The sequence below is a fragment of the Solanum dulcamara genome, chromosome 7, assembly GCF_947179165.1.
Source record: "Solanum dulcamara chromosome 7, daSolDulc1.2, whole genome shotgun sequence".
In the NCBI taxonomy this organism is placed as follows: domain Eukaryota; kingdom Viridiplantae; phylum Streptophyta; class Magnoliopsida; order Solanales; family Solanaceae; genus Solanum; species Solanum dulcamara.
Window position 1 is genome coordinate 42,241,320 of NC_077243.1, and position 26,970 is coordinate 42,268,289.

General features: G+C 37.0%; 1 protein-coding gene and 1 non-coding gene across 4 annotated transcripts in view; one reads left to right on the plus strand and one right to left on the minus strand.

Moving 5' to 3' along the window:
- The first annotated feature begins 9,054 nt into the window (after nucleotides 1-9,054).
- The window catches only part of LOC129895737 (putative elongation factor TypA-like SVR3, chloroplastic), a 37,575-nt gene continuing 19,659 nt past the window's right edge, over nucleotides 9,055-26,970 (plus strand). For 2 of the 3 annotated variants that reach the window (XM_055971493.1, XM_055971494.1), the window contains exons 1-13: nucleotides 9,058-9,407; nucleotides 9,712-9,821; nucleotides 10,401-10,604; nucleotides 12,721-12,897; nucleotides 13,319-13,471; nucleotides 13,991-14,080; nucleotides 15,414-15,548; nucleotides 15,670-15,786; nucleotides 23,968-24,119; nucleotides 24,188-24,272; nucleotides 24,604-24,698; nucleotides 25,927-26,092; nucleotides 26,400-26,595. In XM_055971493.1, coding sequence (XP_055827468.1) covers nucleotides 9,209-9,407; nucleotides 9,712-9,821; nucleotides 10,401-10,604; nucleotides 12,721-12,897; nucleotides 13,319-13,471; nucleotides 13,991-14,080; nucleotides 15,414-15,548; nucleotides 15,670-15,786; nucleotides 23,968-24,119; nucleotides 24,188-24,272; nucleotides 24,604-24,698; nucleotides 25,927-26,092; nucleotides 26,400-26,595 — 1,879 coding nt within the window. In that variant the 5' untranslated portion in view covers nucleotides 9,058-9,208. Of the gene's footprint in view, nucleotides 9,408-9,711; nucleotides 9,822-10,400; nucleotides 10,605-12,720; nucleotides 12,898-13,318; nucleotides 13,472-13,990; nucleotides 14,081-15,413; nucleotides 15,549-15,669; nucleotides 15,787-23,967; nucleotides 24,120-24,187; nucleotides 24,273-24,603; nucleotides 24,699-25,926; nucleotides 26,093-26,399; nucleotides 26,596-26,970 lie in introns of all 3 variants that reach the window. The other variant, XM_055971495.1, reaches the window with a different exon arrangement.
- On the minus strand, nucleotides 22,518-22,592 carry TRNAP-UGG (transfer RNA proline (anticodon UGG)). The gene has a single exon. It is a non-coding gene; the product is annotated as a tRNA-Pro (tRNA).

The following is a 26,970-nucleotide window of genomic DNA, read 5'->3' on the forward strand; positions in this document are numbered from 1 at the left end:
TACACAATATAAACCCCCAACAATTCACTCGAAACTAAGATACCAAAACTAGAGTTTTTAATCTTTCTTTCGCGAATTCTTTAATTGCAAAGCGGAGGGTCGTGTATCTGCAACCAGAAGATCTCCCACCTCATTTAGATAACTTTTATACCCTGCAACATGCCACAACTCAACCAGCAGCAGCCCCCACGCGCACAACACCTTATTTCGATAACAATTCACTTCTAGCGACTCCAATTTAGTTTATTCCGAACGCTGAACTTTTCAAACCTTTTACCAAACTTCCATCAGCCCCTAAGGTGTGTAATACACCCTAATTTAACCTCATAAACTTCAAATTAGAGGGGAAGAATTTACCTTTCCCGAAATTGGCTAGAACTCGCCGAAATCGCACCTCGGAAATTTTTTTAGCTTGCTGAATCGTCATGGCAGCTTGCTATCCATTTTTTTGGCTGCACCAAACTCTAATTTTACTCTACTAATACTTCCATATCATTGTGGTATACGCTATATAATTAATTTACGGAACGAAATCGGGACTTATCTTATTTTTCTCCCAAGCCGTCACAATTTTCTCCTTAGCCCTAGGGGTTGTTTTCCTTTGTTGCTGCTGATTTTTTTGGATCAAAACTGAAGCCATTAGTCATATATACATATATTTAGGTGGCCCTAGGTGGTGACACATGTCATCCCCTTAGGATGACACGTGTCAAGCCATGATTGGCCATCGTGTCATGCTGCCAATTAGGGGCTGCCACGTGGCAGCGGGGTCCACCTCCCCCAAGCAGCTGCATCACCTACTTGACCCTAAGTAGGTGCATCACCTGCTTGCTTGAGGTGCTGCCACATGTCGCTCCTCCATTGGCTTCCACGCGTCGTCTTTTTCCCTTCCTCGCGGGTTCGTAATTTCGTCTCACTTTAAGAGCCTATGTAATCCGCACTACATAAGCTTGATATATCCTTAAGCAACTTAAGTGTATAAGACTCTTAACTTAGTGTCTTATGTAGGTAAATTGAGTCCTACGACTCATTTCTTAGCCTCCAACTCTTTCCGGATTCTTATGACTCTATCTCCAACCTCCCTTCTCGCGAGGTATCACAATCTTCTTTCCTTAGAGTTGTTTGATAGTGTCGTAGCTTATCCGGCTCACATGATAGTGTCTAAGGAACTTAAGAAGACATTGTGAGCTCAAGAGTGTGGGGTGTAACATTCTTCCCCCCTTTAGAATATTCACCCCCGAATATTGAATAAAACTTCCCTTAAGACTTTATACGGATCATAGGGAGATTCTTTTCTACTGGAATGACATACATTTTCATCCAAGTAATTAATATACGAGTTCCAAGACTGGGGGCTATCTGTAGACATCGGGAATAAGTACAGACACATGTGTTTCATGTCCTTTTCAACCTCCTAGTTTATGTCTTCACGATTCTTATCCCGCCACAGTACCTTAACGGAAGCTATGTCCTTAGTTCGCAACCTGTTTAACTCCCTGTTACGTGGACCTCCTCCACGGGAAATATTCTGGGAGCGTCGTTCACATTCTTGCAGAGCATTGACCTGTGGAAATTGAATGTATTGTTTCAAATCGGACGGTATGTCCCACTCATAAGCAGTTTTATCTATTCTAAAAATGCCCTACGAAGGATCAATGTATCCCCTTCTTGTCGACTCTAGGCTGTTAATCGATATCTTGTTCTTGAATAAGCTTTACTTCATCAATAATTTATTGGATCCCTTCTGGGACTATCCATTAATCAAAGGGCAAAATATCGTACTAAGATTCATCTGTGTTCCTCAATCCCTTCCAAAATGATAGATGTGGGACTCTGTGAAATCTTATTGTTTCCCTACTATGTCATCTTGCATAACCCTCAGTTGAATATGCCTTCCTAACTGGAGGGGAACAGGTTGATTTTGTCAGCCCATCTACCCTAGCCCGTATGAACTCCCAGTTCCTTAGAATGTGAGGTCAGCTCGTACTATAACATATATTAACTGCTTTCCACTTCTGAGTCGGGATTCTCATCCTCCGTAACAGGCTATCAAGCCTCTGATGCTCCTCTTCGTTTAAGCCATTATACAACTCCTCTTAATTCAACTTGTAACACCTTAGGTATGCTATCTTGCTCTTTTACTCAGATCTTCTTTCTTGTTTTATTACCACACATTATACTGTAATGCTTACACAAACATGTGTAGATACGTAGAGCCATTCAGAAAATACTTTAGTGTCTCTATACTAGCGGCTTACCTCCTTCGGTCGAAGTCAGGGCTCCGCTAGGGCTTTGTCCTTGATACCGATTATATCTTAACAGTTCTGTCTCGAACCATCTTACACTTTTCTTTAATAGATTCTAAATATGGCAATCACATCGCTATTACTGACTTTCTTTTATCGAGTAATAATTTGACCTCGCTCTTAGTATGCCAATATTCGTGAGCTGCACAACTATTCTTGTGCCATTTTCACGAGGTGCATTGTATTTCTGTCATAATCTTTTCTGCTCTTGGATTACTCTATTCTATATGTGTCGTTGTACTAACCCGCTTTTATAATCTCTTTTTGTCATACTTGTTTTGTTCTCTTTCTCACTTCCCAGGGGGTCGCCCATCCCAGTGCTACTCTCACCCGAGCATGCTTAACATCGGAGTTTTGATGGAATCCGGTGCATCGGTGCGGGTATGATCACGTCCATCCCTTATGGGGTCTCGTTTGACGTTTAAGCTTTCCTATTTACATACGATAGCGTCAGTCGATTTTCTTTTACGCTTGTACTTCTCTTGTCCACTTCCCCCCTTTTAGGGTGTACCCACGTCATCCTCTGTTTATTTTTAGCCATTCACATGCGAATGATTCCACTCCAACATATTTAACGTGCTGCACCATATCTACATTTTTTTTTGTTTAATCATCCATACGTTAGGTTGCCTTTCTAGGAAACCCTAGCATACCCGTAGGGTGCTTTAGTATTCGCAATATATCATATAAAATCTCATCTCACGATTAATACTCGAGTAATATCCGTAATGTAGCAGTGCATTCAAAGCCACATTCCATTCATCCCAATCAGTAATTAGCGAGGGCTCATAATTGGTGCAAATTCCCCACTCGAGTGTACTTATACTTTAATGACTCATGTTTCGAGCTTCGTCATTATACTAACTTTATTCCAGTGGATACCACTAATCATTAGAGTGGAGTCACGTGTACACCATACTTCTTTACGCCTCCTGAGCTTGCATCTTTGTCGTGTTCTTAAGGCTCATTTCTAATCCTGCTTCAAAACCATATCAACTTCATGGTAGTAGTGGCCTTGTCTTAATACTTTTTCATCGTACTATACCTCTAGTTTGTAACTGTCTATTTCTCTTTTTGTTCGATACTTATACTTAATTAATCGCATCTATCTTAAGTGCCTCTATTAGAACTTCTGTATTATTCCTTCAACTCATTTCCATTTTTGGTTGGGCGTAAGGAATTCCATATTACCCTTTACTTATTCTCATAACGGTGTTTGTTATATTCACCTGGTACCCCATTCGTAACCAGTCCCATAGTATAACACCGCTTGACTTTCTTCACGATTCTTACTATGGGCTACTTACCCTTCTTAGTTAGTATTATCCTTAATGTTTCGCAAGCTGTCTTATTAACATTTCATATCCGTCACAATACTTTATCCCTCATACTCTTGTCTTAATCATATTGTTACTTCCTTTAACTATAACTTGTCATAGTTTATCCCTATGTATCAATTCAGGAGATGCCTCGCCATATCATTTTATCTCGATCTATCAGTCTTCTCTAAGCCATCTTTCTTGGCTTATAGCTCTTTTCCAACTTCGTTCTACTATATCAATATCGACCTCCTAGTTTCTATTATCATTAACCCAGCAATTAACTTATTTCTCGAGGTCAGCCATACTTGCTGTTAAATCTCATCATTGTTGTGAGCACAGCCTTCCCAGACATACTATAGCCTTATATCTCATTCTCTTTTTATTTCTATGAAAATTTGGGCAGAGTTTCCTCTGTATTTCTCACTATCTCAACACCTGCACGCAGAAAATACCAACAATGCCTCACAGGGCACATATATATATATATTCATATTGTATAACATCTCATCCACATAGGGCACACATATGTAGTCATATCATCTCATCTCACAGCCACACAAGGCGCCCACAATTAACAGTATGGAAATAGACTTACTTGTTATGTCCACTCGAGTTGCACCTGTCACACTTTCCTGTTTACCTTTCCTTTCACTTTTCAATTATATATGTCAATCGCATTTCAATACCTTACCTGACATAGATCCTTCGTGCCTTTGCTTACCTGCGTGCTTCGTAACATCCAATATTGTCAGTTACTTTCTTCTATCGGCGTTGTCTTCCTACTAAAATCATAGGTTAGTATGAGGAATTTCATTTCCTATGACTCGGATCTATCGCACGATCTTAGATATGAAAGAAAGTAACATCTTAAATGTCCTGTAGCCTCTTGTCTATAGATGTGGTGCACAACACACCGATAGACAAGACTCTACTAGACACGGTCTGTAGACATTCCAAGAACGAACTGCTCTGATATCACTTTTGTCACGACCAAACCCCGTAGGCCGCGACTGGGGTCCGACCTGGACCCCCTTATGCGTATCTATTAGCTACCCTTAAGTTGAACCGTGTGTGATGTGATACCATACACGAACCCCAATGGGTCAAAAACTTTTTTTTCCTAAACCTGTAGCCTCATGCACCTGTATCATAATAGGACAGGGCATGCGAGCCGACGAGGCTGCCACACCACAAAAACATTTGCAATACGTCGTATGAGCGCAACTGAAACAAACTTACAAATAACCTACATACACATGTCTACAGACCTCTAAGAGTAATAACTGTATCATATGGTGGGATAGGGCCCCCACCGTACCCCTGAATAAATAAACATATACATCAATGACCAGAATCAATAGTAAGGCTTTGGAACAGTAGAACACATTCAACATAGCTGAGTGGAAACCCCAAGCTAGTGGATTTCCAACAAGAACATCTGTACCTGCAGGCATGAAACGCAACCCCCCCCCCACCAAGAAAAGGGGGGTCAGTACGATATATGTACTAAGTATGTAAAGCATAGCAACACACAACTGAGACCATAACTGAAATAGGGATGCAGGGGACAAGTATAACAATTAACAAATTACTGTACCTACATTTTAGGACACGTAATCCCATACATCATCATATACGGTGCCCGACCCTCTAGTGAACTCGGTGTCATAATCTTTACTTTATATTCACATATCATCGTATCATAATGCATTTTATTTCCTCATATCATCGTATACGGTATCATATCATCGTATACGGTATAATCTTATCATGTATGTCATCGTATTACACTCGGTTCACTACGGGGCTCGGGGTCACAATGTATCACTCTAATCTCATATGCATGCCTACATAAAGTATCCGGCCCTTTAGTGGGGGACTCGATGAATGGAGTGGTGTACGTCTATAGCGTACCATCATAATATACATATCATACCCAGCCCTCTAAGGAGGGACTCAGTGTTCCTTCCTTATTCCGCCACATATACTGTCACATTACAGCCAGCCCGGGACTCGGTGAATAATCCTATCGTCATAACATATAACATATATCATACCTCACGTACGGCATCGTCTCCTCGTGTGTGGAACTATACACATCCGGCCCGAGACGTGGTGAAAGAAGTAGTAGAACTATGCACAAAAATATTTCCAGCCCATCATGGGACTCGAGGAAGGATGGATTACAGTATACACGAGTAGAGTAGTGAGAAACCATACGCAACTAAGTCATTATCTAAGACTCGATGAAACTGTCAAGTGAACCGTCACCTGAAGACTAGGAAGGTACTTATCCGAAGTATCCTTTTAGATGTCATTAGGGCTTACATCAGTTGGGGCTTCAAGGATCACAAACATGCATCAGAATAATGCCACACAATATATGCAATCAGAAATATAGTCTATGCAATCAGAAACACAATTTATCTAGTCAAAGACTCAACTCATGCAATCAACGGCATTTATCATTTCAGAGCCTCTAAAAAGAGGAGCTGGTACCTCCACTTACTATTCATTATATAGCAGGCTCGAGGATAGTAGTTTGACTACTTTCAGACTCTTAATGTTCAGGAGTGACTACAAGTCATGAGTTACACTCAGAGCTCATAAATGAAATTACCTCTAAACCTATATCATATACCATTTCACTTAAAATCAAGTCATTCCAAAGGAAAGAAGAGATAGGCTTTACATGTACTACTTTTCATCACATAGAAGACTTAAAGGCAACTCACGGCTTTACGAATCGATTGAATCCCCAAATATCACATACATATCATTTATAGCCTATGTCTAGGACATGCTAAAAGAAAAGAAGAATAGCTCTACATATTTATTCCAAAAACACGCCAAAAGAAAGCTTCACATACCTTGTATGGACTTCTCTTAATCACGTCCACGTCGTTGTCCTCGAAACCTATTTAACATGGAAGTAATGCAAGTATTAATAACCTTGGACTTTTCAGCAACTTAGACTACCCATGAGTATTCATAACATTCATCCCTTCGCTCGCCTTCTCGACTAGTTCCTTAACTAGTTAAGGCGTTAACGAAAATCGGACAGCACCTCCCCTATAATGTGCCCTATCCGAATTCCCAACCATGTCCTTAGAACCTGCAGCCAACAAACAATACCACCAGCATCCCATACATATACATATTATGACCAAAATTACACAATATAAACCCCCAATAATTCACTCGAAACTAAGATACCAAAACTAGAGTTTTTAATCTTTCTTTCGCGAATTCTTTAATTGCAAAGCGGAGGGTCGTGTAGCTGCAACCAGCAGCTCCCCCACCTCATTTAGAGAACTTTTAGACCCTGCAACATGCCACAACACAACCAGCAGCATCCCCCATGCGCACAACACCTTATTTCGACAACAATTCACTTCTAGCGACTCCAATTTAGTTTATTCCGAACTCTGAACTTTTCAAACCTTTTCCCCAACTTCCATCAGCCCCTAATGTGTGTAATACACCCTAATTTAACCTCATAAACTTCAAATTAGAGGGGAAGAATTTACCTTTCCCGAAATTGGCTAGAACTCGCCGAAATCGCGCCTCGGAAATTTTTTTAGCATGCTGAATTGTCATGGCAGCTTGCTATCCATTTTTTTGGTTGCACCAAACTCTAATTTTACTCTACTAATACTTCCATATCATTGTGGTATACGCTATATAATTAATTTACGGAACGAAATCGGGACTTATCTTACTTTTTTCCCAAGCCGTCACAATTTTCTCCTTAGCCCTAGGGGTTGTTTTCCTTTGTTGCTGCTGATTTTTTTGGATCAGAACTGAAGCCATTAGTCATATATACATATATTTAGGTGGACCTAGGTGGTGACACATGTCAGCCCCTTAGGATGACACGTGTCAAGCCATGATTGGCCATCGTGTCATGCTGCCAATTAGGGGCTGCCACGTGGCAGCGGGGTCCACCTCCCCCAAGCAGCTGCATCACCTACTTGACCCTAAGTAGGTGCATCACCTGCTTGCTTGAGGTGCTGCCACGTGTCGCTCCTCCATTGGCTGCCATGCGTCGTCTTTTTCCCTTCCTCGCGGGTTCGTAATTTCGTCTCACTTTAAGAGCCTATGTAATCCGCACTACATAAGCTTGATATATCCTTAAGCAACTTAAGTGTATAAGACTCTTAACTTAGTGTCTTACGTAGGTAAATCGAGTCCTACGACTCATTTCTTAGCCTCCAACTCTTTCCGGATTCTTATGACTTTATCTCCAACCTCCCTTCTCGCGAGGTATCACAATCTTCTTTCCTTAGAGTTGTTTGATAGTGTCGTAGCTTATCCGGCTCACATGATAGTGTCTAAGGAACTTAAGAAGACGTTCTGAGCTCAAGAGTGCGGGGTGTAACAAATACCTGAATAACAACGAACCACCAGCATCAACCACAGGAGCATACTTTTTTTCTCACAAAGAATACTACAACAATCAAGAACAACATATTTAAGAACACATCACTATATAACAATACAAGAAAATCATATTTTTCTTCCTTTTTAATTTACCATAATTGAGTGAAGCGATTGCTGAAATTTCTACAGAGGCGTTGCTATAGAAACTTTAGCAACTGCTTCACTCAACTGTTTCACAAAGTTCTGCAGTTGCTATAAGTACTTTAGCAGTCGTTGTATGTACTTTAGCAACTAATTTATTTATTCACAGCAAGATCTGAGGAACCAACCACCAACATCAATCCACCATCTACTACAAGAATATTTTTTTCTCACAAAGAATACAACAACTTCAACAACAACATATTTTCTCACAAAAAGTACAACAACAATCAAAGAACAACAACATATTTAAAAACACACCACAACAAGAATAATTCAAGAACATATTTATTATGGCATGCATTAATAAAATTTATGAAATCCATGTACTTCTTCATCTTCTTTAACCTAAATCATCATTTTCACAAGAAAAATTGAAACCCTATCTATGAGAAAAATGAAAAGAACTTTACCTTTAAAAAGTGTTGAAACCCTAATAGTGAGAGAGCAACTAACGGCGAAGTGACGACGAGGATGACGGTGACGGCGAACACAGAGAAGAAAAGAAAATAGAGAAGAAGAAGATGACGATGAAGTTGAGAAACTTTTTTATCTGATTTTGAATTCTAAGAGGAGGAAGAAAAAAGTGATTTTGATTTCTGTGAAGAAGTTAAGAGGATAGATTATTTTTGTATTTTATTAAAGTTTAAGAAATTTTAAAAAGTACATTTTACCCCTACTTAACTTAATGTCTAATTAGTAGAAGCTTTGACATTGCCTAATCAAAATTGTGACTTTTTTAAAATTGGAAACCTTTTTATCATCGCCACTCAATTTTCTCATGATAGAAGGCTAAATAAATATCTATTGAGATTCTTTGTACATTGTTTATCTAGCAAAACCATTAAAAAAAAAAGTAATCCGAAGTGGGAAAGTAAACCAGAGCCTCAGCAATTGTTGGTCCTAAGGAAATCCCGTCTCCCTCTACCCCTTAATACTAGCCTCTCACTTCAATCCTCTTTTGCTCTGACAAAAGTAAGATAGAGAGTAGTGGAGATGTCAATGGCTTCTGCTACTCCATTCCCATGTTTCTTCCTCCCAAAGAAAACTTTTTGTATTTCCCCTCCTTTCCTTAAAAAACACTTGCTTGTTACTACTTTGCCTTGTTGTTTGTCTGCTAAACTACCCCTCAAACTCAGCCCAATTCGTACTTCTATCAAATGCGCTGTTTCTCAGGCTATTCAAGCCCCATCTGGTCAGTAGTTTATTCATTCTCTATCCTTTTCTTTCTTTGTTATCTAGTGGCTTTCCGTTTTTTTTTATATGAATAATTAACGTTTATGAGCTTTTAACTGTATTTGGGAGGGGCGTTTCTGATTGAGAATTTAGCTTTATTTCCTGTTGTGGTAAAATTGAGGTAGTAGTTGGGAGTTTGAAAAAGAAAATGACCAAGTGCGTCTAAATGATGGTATTTTGGAAAACATGAATTTTGTTGTACATGTAGTTTGTGATTCTACATCTTGTTGCCTTTCTGTGTCTAACTTCATGTACTGCCTTAGAGAAGAAGTGCCAATTGATGAGGAGAAGTGATATACGGAATATAGCAATTGTTGCACACGTTGATCATGGGAAGACCACATTGGTTGATTCAATGCTGAAACAAGCAAAGGTTGGTAATGACATGACTAGTTCCCTTCCCGCTGGCCCAGTTGTGGCACCTTTCTATCTCGGCTAGTATAAGTTAATGCCATGCAATTTCAACAACTTTCCTATCCTTATGGCTTAGCATGTTTTTTATCCTCAACATTCTATTGAGATATTCATGTTGGTAGAAAAGTATCGTTCTAAATTTCTTAAGAGTTACTGAATCATAGTGTTGACCGCTCTCCTCTTTAATTTAGAGCAAGTTATTAGGAATGTTGTTTGTAATTCTTGAATGGTATTGGCAGAAATTGCTGGTGCTTAAGAATTTAGAGCAAGTTATTAGGAATGTTGTTTGTGATTCTTGGTGGAATCTGTATATTTGCTGTTTCAGGGAGGCACACCTTTGCTGTTGTGAAATAAAAAGAACACTTTCTTTTCTTTTTAAAAAAATGTTAAAAACTTCTTCCTCTCCTCAAAATCATCAGAAAACTTATAAAGTTTAATTTAGAAGTTGATATCATTGTTATGTTTTTTGGATGATTTCTCTTTGAAGCCATTAGACTAAAGTATTAAAGTTCAATTTTATTGCAATTCTCCGTTGCAGGTTTTTCGTGATAACCAGTTTGTACAAGAAAGGATCATGGACTCCAATGATATAGAGCGTGAAAGGGGAATAACAATACTAAGCAAAAACACATCAATTACTTTCAAAGATACAAAAATCAACATAATTGACACTCCAGGGCACTCTGACTTTGGTGGTGAAGTAGAACGCATCCTCAACATGGTTGAAGGGGTTCTCCTTGTGGTACTTTGACTACTTCTACTACAAACATTATAAGAGGGACCGTTTCCAATTTAATAGTATCAATCATGATGTCTGGGATTTCTTAGATAGGTTTTTCTTTGCTCTTATGTGTGCCAGGATTTGGCTGTGTTTTTGTTTACTTATTTGGACTTACTTTTCTGCTGGTAAAAAAGAATGAAGAACTGAAAAAGGTAAAAAAAGGAAAATCAGTCAACCAGGATGCTAAGTTATTAGGACAGGGACTGAATTATGCTAAGTTAATGGGGCGGTCGTTGTTTTCAATTTCAACTTACCGTTAGGCTTCCGTTTAGAGTGTAAATATTAGACCTTTATGAATATGTTACTACAAGTATTTGCGTCATCTCAAAAAAAGTATTTGCTTCCGAAAAGTGAAGTTCATTTGGATCACTTGACATGAAAGAGAGGAGATCAATTTGATGAAATGTAGGTTTAGAACTGCTTAAAATGTTAATTGTAGTTTATCAGACCCCAAAAATATTCATTAGTAGTTTAATTTGCAGCAAGGTAGTTCAAGATCGCTCAAATTATTAAATGCAGATTAATAATTGGGGTTGGTAGCTGACTAATCAATGATCTCTTTGCTTTTACTTTGAGCAATGAATTATCTACTTTGCCCTTTTCTTTTTTCTTTTTTATCCAGGTGGGTTCCGAGTTTGACTCAATAACTTGTGCTTTAACTAATTTAGCGAACCCCTTAATCGGTTAATCCTAATAATATGTTTTTTTTTCAACATTAAATCTATATGACTAGTGAGGTTTGAATGTTAAATCACTTGGTAAAGAAATGAAACACCTCTCCTTTCAACCCGTTTTATATTAGGAATTTACATCAAAGAATTATTTGAGACTTTGATGTACAATTCAATTTGTTGTGGTAGATAAAGATTTTAAGTGGCTGGTGGACTTCTGGTATGAGGTTGATTTCGTAAGTAATACATTATTTCTTTTACTTTAGTTTGAAACATTTTATATGGTTAGGTAATAGAAATTTGGCCACGTGCCTTTGGTGAAAATCCGAGACAGTTCCAGGATTTGAAGAGACGATGGGGGACAATTATATTAGCATAAACGCTAACAAACTTCCAATCATGGCAGAGCGATAGTTCCGTGTCGGGCTGGTCACTGGTAGTGTGAGCAGTGTTGAAAACACAAGTATATAGGTCAAATATGGTTCTACACTAATAATTGAACTTTAACACCATTTAAACAATTGAGAGAGATAGCTCAGTGGTTAAGCTTGTGCAAAATGTATGTATTGTTGCAGGTTTGATTCTCGGCTCTCTCATTTGTGCTTATTGTTTCCTGAAAATAGGTGTAAAATTAGGTGTTTAACATTGCTACTATAAGCCATTTAAATTTAAACAAAAAAACTATAGAAAAGGAACATTTGGGATCCGATCCCGGGCCACAACTAAGGGAAGCAACTGCTGCACCCAATGTGCTCCAACCTACTTTCCTTTGTTAGGGTGCACAAAAAAAATATTGGTTTCACAAGGTATATACACATATATATACATAATTTTTCCGAAGTTAACAGGCGCATGTGCACCCCCACCCTTCCACGCGGGTCCTCCTCTGGTTATATACTTATATTTGGGGTAGTACAAAGTTGGTGACTGCCATAAATATTAGTATAGTGCTTTCATCTGTGATACACCTTTGCAGTTTCACATTAAGCAATAATAAAAGAAGTACGTGATTACAAATATCTAGTCCATGCTTCACAGTTTTATTTTTTGAGTTGATGGAACTGTTTGCTTCCATTTTATGAGCCCAGCAATATTATAGTGTTTCCTTCTGTTGTACACATCGTTTTAATATATTATCTTTCAGTACCATTTATAGTCGCATTGTAGCCCTTTTCTTTTGGACTTTGGTTATATTCTAGAATGCTTTTTCTCTAATGGTAGAGTTTCTGCTGTTTTGCTATTTATGCCTAAGTATTCATTGTCTCTGTGTATTATTTTCCTGATGCATTCTCTTCACATAAAACCAACTATCATGGTCTCTTCTATTTTTGGTTTTTTTGATAGCCACTTTAACTGTGTTCTTTTTGGATTCATCCTGCTAAAAGGTTTTTTCTGTATATTTTTAGGTAGATTCTGTCGAGGGTCCAATGCCACAGACAAGATTTGTCTTGAAGAAGGCTCTGGAGTTTGGCCATGCTGTAGTTGTTGTAGTCAATAAAATTGATAGACCTTCTGCTCGTCCAGAGTTTGTTGTTAACTCTACATTTGAACTCTTCATTGAACTAAATGCAACGGACGAACAGGTACATTTCTTGCCATCTGCTTTTCAGCGTAAAACTAAAGAAATAAGTATTTAGAAAAAAAAGAAGAAACAAAGCAATAGCTCTACATACTCTTGCTCAGATTTTGTGACATATATAAACCCTTGGTATAATGTTAAACAGATACACATATGGAACTACAACTAGTCTCACACAAAAAACAGCAGATAATGAGATAAAGTAGATGTCAAAATTTTTATCATCATTTGAGAGTTGTACAATGAACATAAAAATATTCTCTGGAGTTGTTTTAGTATTCTTGAAAGAGACATTTCTTAATTAAAGATGCCTGCCAGTTGTTAGCATTAAGGTCCACTGTTAACCAATTGAGCTTTCTGGGATTGTTGGTACCTGAGATAAGACATTGATTTTGATCTCTATCTCATTATCCTCTTTTTTGCAGTGTGATTTTCAGGTAATATATGCCAGTGGCATCAAGGGAAAGGCAGGACTATCACCTGAAAATTTGGGTGAGGATCTTGGCCCATTATTTGAGGCCGTCATTAGATGTATTCCAGGACCCAAGATTAATAAAGATGGTGCACTTCAAATGCTTGTTAGTTCTTTCTTCACCTTTCCTCTTTTACATAGCCTATGATAAAGCTGCTGGTCTGTGTATTTTTTATGCAGTAAACCATCTTTATTTTCTTTTAATGGTTGTCTTTAAAAGATGCAAATTTGTTCCTTGTGTAATGGTTGCTGGCATCGAGATGTATTCTGGAAGCTCTTTGTTGTGGGGAAATGTCGGAAGGCTTTGGAAACAGTTGAAGCATTGGAAAACACCTTAAGCACTGCTACACAGGAAAAATAAATAAAATGACTTCTAGTAATACTGATTTCTGTAATCAAGAGGGAGTTTCAATAGCAATGTCGACAGCTTGTCAAAAGTGTATGAAGTATCAGCCTTGTAGGTTAACAGTCCAGTGCTGAAACATCATCTGTATGTAAGATCTTAGAGTGGTGACAATGCTAACTCAGATGTTGTCTCTGCTGCACCACTAAGTACTTTGTAGTTCTTCTTAAAAGGAGCCATAGTTATGTATTTTCTTATCTAACTGATCAATAAACATTATAGGCTACAAATATTGACTATGAAGAACATAAAGGGCGCATAGCTGTTGGACGTGTGCATGCTGGAAGTCTGCGCAGGGGAATGGATGTGAAGGTAGGTCATACTATCTTCTTTCATTTGGGGTTATTTATCCTATGAAAGCTCTTATATCAGTCTTCTTTATTCCCTTGCAAACTTCTGTTGTTCCTGTTTATACACACTACATTCAATTGCTTGAGATGTTATCAGTTGAAGTATTTTTCTTGAATGAGTACCTTCTAGATCAGTTTGTCCTACTAATGGAGCTCAAATCGACTTCTATACCGTCTTACTGCTTGCCTGCAGTGTTTAATTATGCTCATGCAAGGGATCTGTTGCAAGGATGCAACATAATTTTACTCACTCACCAAATTGTACAAGATATAGAATTTCCTTCTGATAACAAGAAATATATATATGACCGTAAAAAAGGGTGTGATTCTGTATGCACATTATAATTATCACAGTCATACATGCTTATCAAGAGATATTATTTTTTAAGAGGCTTATCAAGAAAGGTTTTTACTGAAGAGGCTTACCAAGAGATTTTTAGTTCCTCCTATGTTAGTAACATGCATAAAAGGAAGTCTTTCTCTCACTTGATAGATGGTTATGTCTCTATGTTAGGTGCCTTAACAGTTGAGATAACGAACTAATCTTCTTCATTATGGGAAGGCTAGGTTATCGCACATGAACAAAGTTCTAAGTTCCAAAAATTCTAGTCTAACCTTTCTTGTTTTACTGTGAGATCAAAGAAGACGTCCACACACTTAATACACATTTTTTTGACAAGGTAATTAATTTAATCAATAATGGGAAAATCTCCCATATACAAGCAGTGTATGTGTATGTATTGTGTTTACAAGCTCACACACTTATCAAGAGAGATTTAACCTCTCCAATGGAAGTTCTCTAGTAGCCAAAAGCAATGTTTTCTATAGCTTGATTGATGCGTATATTCTAAGTTAAGAGCATTGTAGTTGATCTGACAGATGACAAACCACTCTTCGTCGCTGACTGAACGCAAGTCATGAGTCTCCATCCATTCTTCCACCTCTAATTGTCAATTTTAGGTTGAGAAGCTGAGAATATAAGATCAAATGCTAGGATTCTTCTTTGATCTTATGCTCTGATTGATGTATAATTCCACTAACATATAAACCTCAGGTGCTGATCTTAGGACCTCGTATATTAGTGTCGACTAAACGCGACTAAGACTGTTGCTTGCCTTATTAGCTTATCAAACCTTTTGAGATGATAATTTTATGAAATTTCATTCTTTTCATGGAACTTGTTATACATGCTAGTCCTATATATGTGAAAAGTGTGCTCTTTTAGTTTTCAATTTCTTTTCTTGACGAGTTATACAATAACGTCTTACCCTTCTGTTTAATGTTTAAATTTTCAGATATGTACATCTGAAGACGAATGCAGATTCGGCAGAGTAAGTGAGTTATTTGTGTATGAGAAATTCAGTAGAGTTCCTGCTGAAACTGTAGAAGCTGGAGATATTTGTGCGGTGTGTGGCATCGATGATATTCAGGTATGATAAAACTGAATACGTTGGTTGGTTGGTTGGTTTATATACGTTACTTTTCATTTGAGATCATTGCAAACATATGATGCAAAGCTGTTTCTGAACCACTGTTCTTTTGTAAACTTAGATTGGAGAGACTATCGCTGACAAAAGCGAGGGAAAACCATTACCTTCAATCAAGGTTGAAGAACCTACAGTGAAAATGTCATTTTCAGTCAATACTTCCCCCTTTGTTGGCCGTGAGGTAAATCACTATTTAGAAACATCTTTTTTTACATGTTTTTCATACCATGGAAGGGACAAACTATTGAGTTGACTTTTGTTCTCAAAGGTCTGAAAAATGCATTGCTTCTTTAAATGTATATTTTTTCGTCTTACAAAGGCATTTTTAAAGCAGGCTCTCTTCTTTATTTGGTTATTTTTTTGTCATCTAGATCCTTTCTTTTTTCCTTTGGGAAAAGGCAGAAGTACCTCCTGAACTCGGGTTCTGTTACACACCTGACCTTTGTGGGTTCTTGTTACCCCAAACTTTTTTGACTTGGAATAAATGCCATCTTGAAATACCATAAGCATAATACATAAATGTGCCCTTTAACTTGGCTTTAGCTGGCATTTATGCCCTCCAACGTTGGGTGTGCACAAGTGGACACTATAACTTGTATAAAGTTGAACAAGTAGACACACACATCCTTAATGGCATAATATAAATCAGTTTGAGTGTATCTAACGTAAAAAGCCATGTAGGACACGTGTGTCTACTTGTTCAACCAATGTTGTGAAAGGCGATTACCTCTTGCCAATGGCCAGAGGCGAGGCGATCCTTCATCGCCTATTAGCTTTATGGCGAGGCGATCTTCAAAAGGCGACGCCATGGTGACAAAGTAGAAAGGCAACAAAGGTAAGCAAGGCGTCGCCTTTTGTATTTTCTTAAAAAAAGGTGACCAATTTAAGTTAAAAGGTAATTTTACAGTTTTCTTTCAAATTTTTTATAGTTGTACCCTTAGACTGCGTCTGAGACTCCAACCAGTCGACTTGACTAGACTTCTTCGGAGACCAGCCAAACTTTTCTGACGACTCCATCAGGATGGAAACTTGCACATGTTCAAAGTCTAGGTTTGCCTGGACTGGAGTTGCGATCGTAATAGATCGACTTTTATGCTAGTTCTTGATCCAGCATGAAAGTTCCATTTCAGGGAAGGACGAGATCAAACCTAGATTGCGCGAGATCTTTCAACGAAGATATGAAAACCACCGCTTCTTCAGTCTGAGAATCTGCCTCTTTGTCGCTTGCGGCCTGGGCGGCTCGGTTCGGCCGAGCCTGTGGGCGTGGTGAGCATCTTCCAACCTGGTGCTCTCACTTCTCGGACTAGTACAGGTCCAACCAAGATGCATTTCTTCTTTTCTTCTAATTTCTTCCTCTTTTCTTCTTCCGATCTTCCTCCATTTCTTTTTCCTTCTTCTTCAGGCTTTAGAGTTACTTCTATCTCTTTTTTATCTCATTGTTTTGACTTTTCTTCTGTTTTTTTCTCATTCAAGTTCTAAACTTTTAGTATGAATATCTAATATGCTATTGCTATTGAGATTATTATTATTTATATATGCAATTAAATATTTTAATTTCTTGGTGTTAATTGGCACCACACTTCAAAAAGGCGAGCGCCTTGCTGCTCACCTCGCCTTGTGGCGAGGCAGACCCTTGCCGCCTTTTGTCGCCTTTTGCCGTCCAAAACACAGTGTTCAACTTTTATTTTGGACATTTCCCATTCTTTTAACTCCTAAACTACGCCGTTTTGGGATAAATTGGACGTCCTATTACTACCCAAACCCTTCAAACCTACCCAATTTCCTCTCATTCTCTCGGAATTCCTCTAAGGCATCAAAGGTATACAAATTTAAGTATCTACTTGTGCACACACAAAGTTGGAGGAAATAAATACCATTTGAAGCCAAGTTAAAGGGTACACTTATGTATTATGCCAATGCCATAACTAGATCTGATATAAGTGGTGACACGTAGTAACCACTTAATTTATTTATTTTTCACGTTTTTTCTCTTAATTTCTTTCTTCCTCAACCATCCACCACCCCTCCACTAATAGAGGTGTCAGATGGGTGGGTTGAGCTGAATTTGAGCAGGTCAAAATGAGCTGAGTTACCCAGTCATAGTCCAGCCCGCCCAATTTCTTATTAAATTCTAATTGCTTCATTTGTTCTTTTGTACTCCTCCGTTTCAATTTGTTTGTATGGTTTGACTTGACATAGTGTTTAAGAAAGTAAAAAAGATTTTGTATCTTTGGTCTTAAACTAATGATACGGAAAATGTATCAAAATGTCCTTTAATCTTTTGGTCTTAAACATGTCATGTGGAAATTATGACAGATTGCCAAAAAAGAAAAGACATTATTTTTGAAATGGACTAAAAAGGAAAGTAAGACAAACACAAATTAGAAGGGAGGGAGTAATATTTTAGTACCTAATAAAACTATTTTTTTTCTTTATTATGGCTATATAACACATCAAACAAAAAATATTTTGACAAGATTTCTTATGGGTCAATTTGGCAACATATCAACCTAACTTTTTATGGGCTGAAATGGACTAAGCTAATAAATGGGCGGGTCAATAACCAACCCAAACTTAGATGAGTTATGTTTTCATGGGCTAACTTTATCACCTTTATCTACAACCACCAGAGAAATAACGGACCAACTTTGAATTCACCCTTACAAGATTCATTACAAAGAAATTCACTTACTAAAGCTAATGGACTGTGAGTCTCTCCCCAATTGCACTTGTCCGTTGCTTCGATCTAAATTTAAATGTCTCAGTAGGCTTCTATGGACTTCTTTCAACTATAGACTAAAGAAGCTCTATTTCAAATTATATTTTCAAATTTCATTTTTGATATGATTATCTCCGGTGAATGCAAAGAAATTGCAGAAACATACAACATAATCAGGAAAATCCCTTCTTGAATAGTCCAATAAGTTGTAATGCAGTAGATAAGAGGAAACCTACTATAGACGTTTTTTCTAGACTCGAAATGGGAGCAGGTTTGAAAAAGAAAAACTGGAAAGTCTCTTTGACGACGATGATAGTGGAGACAATGCAAATGGTTACTCCGTCAATCGGAAGGACATCATTGATCTATCGACTTCAACTACAGTTCCATCCAAGAAGAAACAAAGAATAGAGAAGTCTACTAAATGGAGTCCCACAGTTTTCATCATCAAAGATGATGATTGACGTTGTTTAAGCCTTCACTCATTCTTTTGAAGTTACCTCATGTTTGGTTTCTCTAAATCTGAAGTCTCATTTATTTAATGCTCATTGGATTCCTCTTCAATTATGGACCTAAATGCTTTAGTCTTTATTCGACCCTATCAATGGTTGGCTGTCAAGTGCTTTTAAGGGGATGTTTAGGAGGTGTTGGAGCAAGTAGTGGAAGATCTGTTGGAAGGATGGTAGCTTGTGGTGGTGGCGGCACCGGAGAGGGTGGTGATGGAGGAGAGAAGAAAAGAAAAGAAAAGTAGAGAAGAAAAAAAAAAGAAAAAGTAAAGAAAGTAGGAAAACATATATTTAATAAGAAATGTTAATAAAAGTATTTTTTTCACATTTTGTTTGTTTTTCACTATTTTGGAGACTGTAATAAACTCTCTTTGCCACATCATAACTTAGGGGTAATAATTCCACTACAAGATAGTCTAGGGGCGAATAATCCTCTAAAGGTTTGGACGTGTAACTGAAAATCCAGCCTTAGTTCAATGGGGTACTTATGCCTTTTCCTTTTTTTTTTTAAGGTGAGAAGTGGAGAGGTGGGACAAACACAAGGTCATCTTCCTCTTCTCTTCGTTACAATGCAACACTTTAAGCAAATCTCACATCGGGAAAACACCAAAGACATGCCGGGTATATAAGGAAGCAAGCCGTAGATCCTAGTAACACGTTTTAAAATTGTGCAAGTTGAAGGTCAATGTAGATAATATGACTAGTGAGCTGGGTTGTTACATGTGGTGTTAGAGCTACTTGTGTGCAATCTTTTTTATGGTGGGCCAAATCTCAAGGAAGATGTTGAGTTTCCAAGGGAGGTGTATGTAGTACTATAGTGAAATTGTACATTGACAAATTCCTCAAACTCTGATGCTCTGTTTAAAGTCATGTAGATATAAGCCCAAACTCGACAATAACACGAGTGGAGTGATCTATTATAAAGTTGCTTCGTATATAACCTTGGACGAAAGTCGAAGAATTTCGACGAGGAAACGGAGTCCTTAAGAGGGGATGTATCTAACAATTTAGAGAAATCCCACATCCACAAAGAGAAGGAGATGCTGGATATACAAGGGAAACAAGTATTAGACCACAGAGACACCTTTTGAAGCCGTGCGAGGTTAGGCCCAAAGAAGACAATATCAATAGTATGTTGGGTTGTTACATATGGAATCAATTACAGCATGATGTGAAACTCTAAGTGAATTCCACATCAAAAAATACCTTAGGTTAGGCCATGTTGGTGTGTTTTAAAGCCATGCAACGCTGTACAAGCCTAAACACAAAGTGAACAATATTAATAGCGGGGCTCCTGCCTAGGTTGTGCGGCTGTAAAATGCATCAGCAGACTTAAGGACGTGTAGATGTCGTATTCTGCACTCCTTTCTCCAAATTCTAATGTTTGCTGCTGCCTTAAAAAAAGAAGAAGAAATCCTGAATATTGAAGCTCAGATTCAATTTCTATGACAGTCTTTCTATTTGGAACTTCCAAAATGTTCAACACCACAATTCTTCTAGTATATATTACACACAATTTTCACAGCTTTCAATCAATCAAATTCGTAACTATTCAATTTTTAACTTTGAAGTGATGTTTTCTATATAAAAGCAACTTTTCAACCACTATTCTAATATTTTATTCGGTGAAGGGTCTAAAATGTTTCTTAACTATTTGAATTGGTACAAAACTATCCTCCATCCACCTTTCGGTTCCAAAATACCCCCGACGTCAATCTTTTGGCTCAAAAATACTCTCGATATTAACTCTTTGGTTCATATTTGCCCTTATTTTTAACAACTCTCTTTAAGTAAAATCATTAAATATTTATTTATTATATTGCCTAATCTATTGGTCCAAATTTAAACCCTTCTCAAATAAATAATAAAACCACATATTATTCATATTTTGATACACTTGAAGATAATATTAAAAAAATTATTAATTGCATGATATCTTCCTATTGACCTATTTTAAATCAATCCTCAATTTATTATAACCTAACTCATAATTAAAAATTCAACTAAAATCCATACTCGCCCCGTCTGATTGTCTATCTGAGAAAAGATTATTATTTTTTATTAATATAAAATTTTCTATCAAATATCCAATTATCTTGTTCATTCCCTTTTTTTATTCTTTTTTTTAATCTCTTATTTTTAATTAGGATATCAAGGACTCAAATTTAAAATGAACTAATTACATGTTCATATTCTTTTAATTTGTAATATGAAAAGATTATTTTTTACTTTGAATTTTCGATACACACAAAAGAAAAATGCAATATACGTACATAATTGCTTAATTTAATCATCTTTTAGTAAACTTACTATTTCTATATGAGTGTCGTCGTTATTTTCCTCATTTTTTTCTCCCTTTGTTTTGATATTAGTTGAAAAAAAATTTAAATTTAAAATGGTGGATAAGATCCAAGAAGAAAAAAGATGGAAGAGAGAGGAAGTGTGTGTGTGTGTGTGTGTGTGTGTGTGTGCAGGGAGTAGAGGACTAACCCCTTTTTTGGTTTTTAATTAACGATGGAACCCAAAATCAGGTCAATCATATAAGCCCATATATTAAGTAATTTCAAATTATTTTAACGAAAAAAGGCCTAAAATGCCCTTAAACTATGAGATTTAGTACAATATTGCCCTTTATCCACCATATAAGTGTGGGCAGTTAGAAATAAGGATATTTTTTAGTCAAAAGGTTGACGTCTGGGGTATTTGGGGGCCTAAAGGTAGACGATGGATAATTTTGTACCAATTCAAATAGTTGAGGGGCATTATAGGCCATTCTCCGTATGGGCCTAAAATGTCCCTCAACTATTTCAATTAGTGCAAAACTACCCTCATCCACATTTCGACCCTTAAATACTCCTGACGTCATTCTTTTGGCTCAAAAATACCCTCAATATTAATTCTTTGGCTCATATTTGCCCTTATTTTAAACACTTTCCCTAAAGTAAAATCATGAAATATTATAGGCCATTCTCCGTATGGGCCTAAAATGTCCCTCAACTATTTCAATTAGTGCAAAACTACCCTTCATCCACATTTCGACCCTCAAATACTCCTGACGTCATTCTTTTGGCTCAAAAATACCCTCAATATTAATTCTTTGGCTCATATTTGCCCTTATTTTAAACACTTTCCCTAAAGTAAAATCATGAAATATTTATTTATTATGTTGCCTAATTTGATTGGTCCAAATTTTAACCCTTTCTCAAATAAATAATAAAAATCACGTATGATTCATATTTTGACCCAATACGCTTGAAAATAATATTAAAAAATTATTAATTTCATGATATCTTCCTATTGGCCTTTTTAAATCAACCCCAACTTTATTATAACCCAACTCATAACTGGGGATCCAACTAAAACTCATAGTAGCTCCGTCTGATTGTCCATCTATAAAATATAATTATTTTTTATTAATATAAACTTTTCTATCAATTATGGGGTCGCTTTTTTAACTGGATAACTAGCATTGAAAATCGTCTTTACATTAGATGGTTTGGTGTTTTGATGATCCCTGCCTTATTGACGACAACTTTTGTATTTTATTATTGCCTTCATTGCTACGAGCTCCCGGCGGTTCATTCATCTGACCGTAAACTAGGGCCACTTTTGATTCTGCAATATTTTCTTTATTAATCACTCCAGATTCTTTACTGTCCAACCACGGAGAAGGCTACCGTATCCACATCAAGGTGACAAGATTCGAACCTATGGCCCTCTGTACCCAAAACAGATGCGCTGACCAGACTGCGCTACACCTCGTCTCACCACCCCAAAGCATATAGATCCACCCGATCGATGAACACTCAAACCGAACTAACCCATCCTTCTGGGAATGAATCGTTAAAAAACTTATGACTGCACCAACTACAAGAAAAGACCTCATGATAGGCATACAATTGTCTTGTTCATTCACTTTTTTTAAATCTCCTATTCTTAATTAAGATATCACGAACTCAAACTTGAAATGAACTTACATGTTCATACTCTTTTAATTTTATTATTATCATGGTAGGGGTGAGAATAGGAGAAAATATTATTTTCATTTCTTTTATTTTAAATTGTTTGGTACACACAAAAGAAAAATGCAGTATACATATATAGTTGCTTAATTAAATCATCTTCCATCGAACTAATTATTTCTGTATAAATGTCATTGTTATTTTCCTCCTTTTTTCCCCTTGTATTGTCATAAGTAGAAAGAAACTAAAATTTAAAATGGTGGACAAAATCCAAGAAGAAAAAAAATGGAAGAGGAAGGAAGTGATAGAGTGGGAGTGGGGGGGGGGGGGGAGGTGAGTGTAGGGAGTAGATAACTTTTTTTATTTTTAATTTACTATTGGAACCCAGATTATATTAAGTATTATTTTAACGGAGAAGGGCCTAAAATGCCCTTGAACTATGGGATTTGGTACAATATTGCCCTCCATCCACCTTATGAGTGTGGCCCATTAGAAATAAGGGTATTTTTGAGCCAAAAGGTTGACGTCAGGGGTATTTAGGGGACGAAAGGTGGATGAAGGGTAGTTTTGTACCAATTCAAATAGTCGAGGGGCATTTTAGGCCCTTTTCCGTTAATATAAAGCAGAAGTCTTTAAGTTAACAAGATTTAAAATCCAAAATCTATTTATGTTAAATACTTAAATTATATGGAGAAACTGGAATCAAACATTAGAAACCCCTGCTGTTGGTCCCAAAAATGAGTAAACATTCAACAAACAATTCTGTTTTATTTATTAATGGTGATATGGTAAATACTGGAAGCTATTCTAGCTGAAGTTATGCCAAACTTTTTGCTGCCCATAGCTTTGTTTCATTTGTCATACACTATTCAATATACACACATAATCTTTTTTCTTTCTCGGTGCGTAATTTTCCTTTTAAGCTTCAAACCAGCTCTCATGTAGATAGCAATTGAGACCTGAGAACATGATAGATTGCACATTCTGTGCTGAAACTGAATTTGAGGACAATGCTTGGGTTAATTGAAGAGTATTTTGTCACCTTTACCACGGATAGAACATGCTTGCTTTCATGGGAAGTGATTTTGAACAATTTTATGTGTAGTTTAGATGAAGACTATTTCACAGTTAGAACTTACTTGCTTTCATGGGAAATTATTTAAAACATTTTTCAGGGAAAGTATGTTACTAGTCGAAACCTAAGAGACCGGTTGTACCGTGAGCTGGAAAGAAATCTGGCAATGAAAGTTGAAGATGGTGAAACTGCAGATACATTCATTGTCAGTGGACGTGGTACTTTGCATATTACCATCCTGATAGAGAACATGTAAGAAAATTCTATCACATACCCCAGACCATACTATCTTATTCATACTAAAAATCTGAAATGTTCAGGCGAAGGGAAGGATACGAGTTCATGGTGGGACCTCCTAAAGTGATAAATAAGAAAGAGGGTGACAAATTGCTGGAACCTTATGAGGTAATCATTGACTGAGTTTGTTTGTGTATAATAACTGGACGAAATGGATATTGCGCATAAGTTGGGATCATTTTCAATATGTTATTCGTGTTGTATTTTTGGTAGCACTGTGGTAATGTCTCATGATTTTCCCTTTGGTCCGGCCCTTCCCCAGACCCGCGCATTACGGGAGCTTAGTGCTGCCCTTTTTTTTATATACATCTCGAAGATTGTCCAATATTGCTTTCTGGTACTGTTTCTCTAGGACTTATATGTTGAACTTGTATACTAGGAAAGTATTGTTTAATCTCTATCAATTGTTAGTCCTGACTTTTGTATTCCATATTTGCAGATTGCTACTGTTGAGGTTCCTGAAGAACATATGGGGTCTGTGGTTGAACTTCTGGGGAAAAGGCGTGGGCAGATGTTTGATATGCAAGGGCTTGGGTAAGTAAAAATTGTCACGATGACTGGATATTTTTCAGAATGATAAATTGCTAAAAGATACTCTTAGCTTAGTGGGGTAGGTTTGGCATCATGGCACGCAGTAACAGGATAGTTAAGATAAGTCCAACTGTGAATATTTGCTAAGAATCATGAGTTTTACACCAGGAAGTTTGGGAAGTACCTCTTCTTTGCCAACATCATTCCAAGCATATATTAAAAACGTTGCTTTCAGAACCAGTCCTTAAAATTAGATCCTCCCTACCTAGATCTGGCAATTCAACAGTTTGTTGTCTTGTGAGACAACTGTATGTTGTTAACCAGAAGAAGGTTCTAGAGGCCGTTTGGATTGGCTTATAAGCTGTTTTCAGCTTTTTTTGAGTGTTTGACTGGCCAACTTAAAGTCATTTTGTGCTTAAAATAAGCCCCAATAAATAGTTGAGTTTATTTGGATGACTTATTGTAAGCAGTTTATAAGTTGAAAACAGCTTATAAGTCAAAAAAAAAAGTTAGGCCTGCACCTACTTTTTTTTAAAAACTTATAAGCAGTTTTCAACTTATAAGCTGCTTAAAAATAAGTCAATCCAAACAGGCTGCTAGTTGTGCTGAAAGTTGCGAGTTTGATTAATGTGCTTCCGATTTCCATTTTGATCCACTGTTGTGAGGGAAAAAAAAATTAAATTCTTGAAGTTAGCATTCTCAAAAAAAAAAAAAGAAGAGGAAATGCTGATAATTATTTCTATAATTATTCAATAAAAACTGTTTTGGTTTATGTTTTTAGCTCAGCTAAAGAATACCATGAAGGAAAATGACACATATTTGTGATCTATGTTTGCTTGGACTCTTTAAAAGTGTCAGTTGGTGTGTTTCAGATACTCCAAAGGTAGTACATTTTTGGAGGACCTGACGTCAATACGGCAACATTTTAGGAGAGTCTGAGCAACATAGTTTGTGATCAGATATGGATGTTAGGCTCATGGAATCAATTTCAATCTTGTTTATTCAATGTTTGTCCCAGGAGGCATCCAGCATTCTCATTAGTGATATGTTATATCAGAGGATTCATCCTGGAAAAAGGGAACTTTTCTTGGTCTTCTTGCTTTATTGTCCACTATATATTTATTCATTCTTCCTGTTATTTTGCGTTTTTGGAAGGCACAGTTTTTAGCTGCAGAGTACTTTTTCATTTTTATTCATTGAATACAAGACACTGATGCAACTTATCTGTTAGGTCTGAAGGGACAACTTTCCTCAAATATAAAATACCAACACGTGGTCTTCTTGGATTGCGGAATTCAATCTTGACAGCTTCTAGAGGCACAGCAATTCTCAACACAATATTTGATAGCTATGGACCATGGGCTGGTGATATTTCTACTCGTGATCTAGGTTCACTGGTAATTTTCCACCTTCGGTACAATCTTCTCCTTAGTAAAGATCAAATTTTAAATTGGTTTAACATCTTAGCAAATAGCAATCCTTGAATAGCAGATGGTCCAAGTTTTTTCTTTTTAACTTTAAAAAGATGTGATTGTTCGTAGTTTTATTTAGTTTTTAAATATGAAAATTTTATTTAAAAACATTAATAAACTGATGGGCAATTTCACGGCAAAAATTAGATGCAATGATCCTCGTACTCTGAAGCTTGTGCTTTTTATGGAACAGAATGATAGTATACTCTAGATTTTGCTTATATCATCATAGGTTGCATTTGAGGACGGAACAAGTACATCCTACGCGCTCATGAGTTCTCAGGACAGAGGACAATTGTTTATTGGCCCTGGAGTTAATGTTTATAAAGGCCAAATAGTTGGTATTCACCAACGGTCAGGTGACCTTGCCCTGAATGTCTGCAAGAAAAAAGCTGCGACAAATGTCCGTTCAAACAAAGAAGTAACAGGTAAAGTCAGAATCAAAGATGTTACTGAAAAATCTCAACCTTTTCCTATATAGATTTGGAATAAATTGTTCAGAAAAGATTTGTTTACATTTTTGGCCCCATATTTGTATCAAAGAGCTTAAGATTCTGCGATATGAGCTGTTACTTTCACGCTACACACTAGGTGTGGCCGGCCCTAGAAAACCATTTTTGGTCTTAAGCGAACCCTTGGCCTGGCTGACTACTAAGCGGAAAACTAAACATACCCGCGGAAGCTTTAAAAGATGAGCATTTAAAACAATTAAGTAAATCTCATGCACTGTCTGAAAATAACATTTGAAATATAAGTAGAAATAATGTTTAAGACATCAAACTGAAAGGACTGAACTGACTGTC